The sequence below is a fragment of the Lolium rigidum genome, chromosome 6, assembly GCF_022539505.1.
Source record: "Lolium rigidum isolate FL_2022 chromosome 6, APGP_CSIRO_Lrig_0.1, whole genome shotgun sequence".
In the NCBI taxonomy this organism is placed as follows: Eukaryota; Viridiplantae; Streptophyta; class Magnoliopsida; order Poales; family Poaceae; genus Lolium; species Lolium rigidum.
The window spans coordinates 45,109,507-45,113,906 of NC_061513.1; the positions used below are offsets into that span (position 1 = coordinate 45,109,507).

A 4,400-nucleotide genomic window follows, 5' to 3' on the forward strand; every position below is an offset into this window, starting at 1 on the left:
GATCTCAAAGTAGTCAAATGGCGCGAGCAGTTTACCTGCCGTTGACGGTTGACCGAACGGCCTGCTAATCTTATCCATCCAATAATATACTGCTGTATCTATGGCGCTCTCTGAAGTATGCTGATTTAAACACCACTACGATTTAAATAACGCCGCTCAAAATGCCTGAATTTCCTTCAATCATGGCGATCCAAGCAGTGACGACGCCGAAGAATGCATGGCCCAACATACACTACTCTAGATTGTTTTTCCACATGTCGCACAATATGGGCTCGGCCCAGTATATCGCAGCGGGCCTGAGTCCTGAGGATCGTCTCCATTTATACGATCCAGATCAAGCCCACCTTGACCAATAGCCAGTAGCCATGGGGATGAAGCAGCGGCACCTCTGCCTCGCCGTCGCAGCCATCGCCGTCGCGGCCATCCTGCTGACCGGTAACCACGGATCTAACCTGCACCCGTCCTCTCGACCTGTGTGTCCTGTAAAGATCTGTTCTTTCCTTTTTCCGATTCGTTTTGCTCATTTGGTTTGCTCGATCTGTTCCCAGCTTCGGCCAAGAAGTCCGCCGACGTGACGCAGCTTCAGATCGGCGTCAAGGTCCGTGCTCTGTAGGGCTGACACCGACCCGCAGCCCGTGCTCTCTGGTGCTCCGTTTTACTTTTTGTCCCTTTTCTTGATTACTGCGGATCTGAGTTTCTCTAGCTCCATGGTTTGGCCGAAAACTGTAGTCTCTCCAAACGAATGTGCAGTGGGGTACGACCGTACGAGGTTGCGGGTGTGGGTGATTTTGTAGCAAAGAGTGCCGTGTTCGGGAAGAGGTTGGGTGGGTGTTTCAAGGGTGGGGAGGTGTCCAGATCGGCGAGTGCAAAATAGGCTTTTGTTTCCTTCACATGTAGGGCGAGAGATTTTATGGATTTTATTTCATTTCACTTATACTTTCATAATGTTATTTACCCAGATGAAAATTGGAAATGTCATTGTATTGTTCGTTTCTAATTATAAGTCTCACTTTAGGGAATATTGTTTAGCCAGCCAGCTTGTGCTTTTCACACTTTAAACTCCCAAGCCTAAGAAACATACATAATTTAGGAAATGGAATTTCCAGTATTGAATCACAAATCGGCATAAGCCCTACATTTTGCAATAGATGGCGTAATACTTCTTAATAGCATTTTCACATGCGTACAAGATTTAGATGTACTAGGTTTTAGCAGTTTTGGAGAACTGCTGATGGATACCCTTAGTGTAGAGGGTAGAAACTCTGTGTCTAGCTTTTGGCCAGCTGTGGTTCCTCGACATTTGATTTATAAACATCTCTAAGACAATCATATGCAGGTTATGTTGTCAATATTATTACATTCCAAATGATAGTTTCTCTGCAACTTTACATGACATGTTTTCTTTGGCTCATCCTCCTTGCAGTACAGGCCAGAGTCATGTACCGTACAATCTCACAAAGGCGACAAAATTAAAGTGCACTATCGTGTAAGTATTTCACCAATACTTGTATTTACAATAAGCAATCCTACTCAATTTTTGAAGTACTTAAAACTGTGTGCGAAAGAAAGAACGACTGTAGTTAGGTACGCAAAGCCTACAGTTCCAAGTCCTAGAAGCAATTGCCATTGATTTTTCTTTACTGTTTCCTTCACTTTTTTATAATGATGTTGTGAAGGACATTGTCCTTATGTACCAAACATACTCGCATTCTCTGCAGCAGCTTTATGATGAATCGGTTGTGATAGCTATTTAACACGACGTCTCTTAACATGATTCAGTTGAGATGCCATCCATAGAAACTGAAAAACAGCTGGACAGAATGACCCTAGTAATTTATGACCATTATTGCTTTATTTACCTGATTTGATACTTTTCCTGTATCTGTTTGTTTCCATAATTTTGTCATTCATTTGAAAGATTGATTATGCTACAGGGTTCACTCACCGATGGATCGGTATTTGATTCTAGCTATGACAGAGGTGACCCCTTTGAATTTACTCTTGGGAGTGGCCAGGTGATAAAAGGTTGTTCTCTCTTTTCTTGGAACAGCATATGGCTATTGTTTCATTTCTGGTCCATACCTTACTGGCTTGAACGAATAACAATGATATGTTATAAAAAGCGTGGAGATATGTCTTACATTGTTCTCTTTCCTGGAACAGCATATGGTTATTGTTTCATCTCTGGTCCATACCGTACTAGCTTGAACGAATAACACTGAAATGTTATAAATAAAACGTGGAGATATATGCCTTGTATTGTTCTTATCAAAAACCTCTGCAAAGGCACCAACCTATGCTATTGTTTCCATCTGTAGGTTGGGACCAAGGGTTACTAGGTATGTGTGTCGGCGAAAAGAGGAAGCTAAGAATACCTTCAAAGATGGGTTATGGGGAGCGAGGCTCCCCACCAAAGATTCCAGGTATGGCTTGTTATTTGTATCTTTGCTTGACATGGTCCTCGCAATGAAATCATATCTGCGTACTGTGTAGATTGTCAACTTTGATCTTTCCAATTTAGCCTGTTCCTTATCTGAATCTTTCGATAGCATGTGGTGTGGCATGTAGCCATGTACTCTCCGATTGACCTGCAACATGACTAGCATTTTTTTTCTATGCGATAGGTGGAGCAACTCTGGTTTTTGACACGGAGCTTATCGCTGTCAATGGAAAGACATCTGGTGCTGATACCTCCGAAAGCAACAGCGAGCTTTGATACATGGAAGGAAATTGGCCTCCGTTCTGTGAGCTCGTCAGCTAAAAATGCTGCTGTTTCCAATCATTTTCACCATGTTTGAAGTATTGCAGCAACTAGACCATACCTAGTGAGCCTCTTGACTGTCTTACTGTTCATGTACACTTTTTTTTATGAAATAAAACCTCTTGCCAAGCTGGATTTTTTTCCTTTGCTTCGAAGAGGTCCACTGATGTTATTAATAGACATCAACAATAGTACAAAGAATCATAAAAGAATCAAAAAATACAAATAAGTTTTTGGACCACCTAGACCTAGGGATGAATCGAAGCTTTAGTCGCTATGTTGTCCTTGCCCTTATAATAACCTAAGCTTGTAGTACTAGTCGAACATAAATCTGTCGAACTAAGGTCCTTTCTTAGCGCCGGGCTGGAAAGGCCTGTAGCTAAATACTCGGGCCTGAGCCCAGCTACATGTTGGGCCCTAATCTTTGGCCCTAATCTTTGTCCCAATCAGGCCTGGCCCAAATATACAAAAGCCTGTTGGGCCTCAGGCTAGGCCTCCTCGCTAAACCACCAAAATCTGAAGCCTAGGCCTGGCTAGGTCAAGCATAAATCTGCGGCCCAGGCCTATCCCATATGTGTGATCAGGCGTGGCCTGACCCACGGGAGTGATGGGTTCAGGCCAGACTGCCCATGCCCATCCGTAATGACAAAAGCCATAGATCAGAAAAGCTATATCTACATCACATCAACGAACATGAAAACCCACAACATTCCAAGAGATGTATCGGACATAGAACTCGACACGCCGTCGCGTCCCGCCATAGCAAGGATATGGAAGTATCTTAGTCTGACTTCATGAGTCGCGTCGCTTGATTATCCCGAAGTGGTCATGGATTCTATGTTTTTAACTCTTCATCTTCAATTCTATGCTTCATCTTCAACTCTTCACCCGCCGGAATAAAAATGCCTCCCCCACGGCTCGCTGCGCTGCGTGATGGTTGACCCGTGTTGGCGGAAGGCTGGGCACGACAGGTGATGTAGAGGGCAGACACCAGGTGTTATTGTCCGATGGAGGCACCCCTCTGTGGTCTCCATGGTCTCGTTCCAGGGAGGAAGACGATCATGATGATCCATGAGGTGATCATGCGATATGGAGAGAGAGAGGAAGTACATGTACCGTGTATGTTATATGTTGATGAGTTGGCACAATATATAGGGAGAAAAACCGCTAACTGGCAACAAAAACCGGTTCAAAACTTGTCAAAAAAGGGTAGAAGGTTCAATTCCGAACGGTTTATAGAATTCAGGGTTTAAGATTGAATCAAAGTAAAATTAAGGGTTGTAATCTGAACTTTGAGACGAGTTTAGGGGGTAAATTGGACTTCTCTCTATAATCTATCACATTATATGTCCTGGGGATGGTCTATTGAATCTTGTGGTGGGTACAAACACAAATGATGATCACTATACTTGGTTCACTAGCTCCATCCCTAGAATTTATGTTTCCAAAATGTAAATGGGGCACAGATATAATCATTTCGCCTATGTTTTGTTTCACTAGCCGATGATTTAATTGTGTTCTACGTTAAGATGAGGCATCATGTTCTTGATTTGGTCCTACTTAATGTTCCAAGGATGCCAAAGAGGGTGGCTTTGCCAAGAGGCCAAGAGGAAGGCGTACCAAGGAGGGTCCCTTTCAT

The 4,400-nt window shown here is 43.4% G+C and overlaps 1 protein-coding gene across 1 annotated transcript; it reads left to right on the forward strand.

Moving 5' to 3' along the window:
• Window positions 1-332: 332 nt before the first annotated feature.
• Window positions 333-2,908, forward strand: LOC124661489 (peptidyl-prolyl cis-trans isomerase FKBP15-1-like). The gene is made up of 6 exons (XM_047199349.1): window positions 333-435; window positions 549-598; window positions 1,424-1,486; window positions 1,935-2,025; window positions 2,319-2,423; window positions 2,625-2,908. Exons 1-6 carry the CDS (start codon window positions 366-368, stop codon window positions 2,714-2,716), a joined length of 471 nt encoding a protein of 156 aa, XP_047055305.1. The 5' UTR covers window positions 333-365; the 3' UTR covers window positions 2,717-2,908.
• Window positions 2,909-4,400: the final 1,492 nt, after the last annotated feature.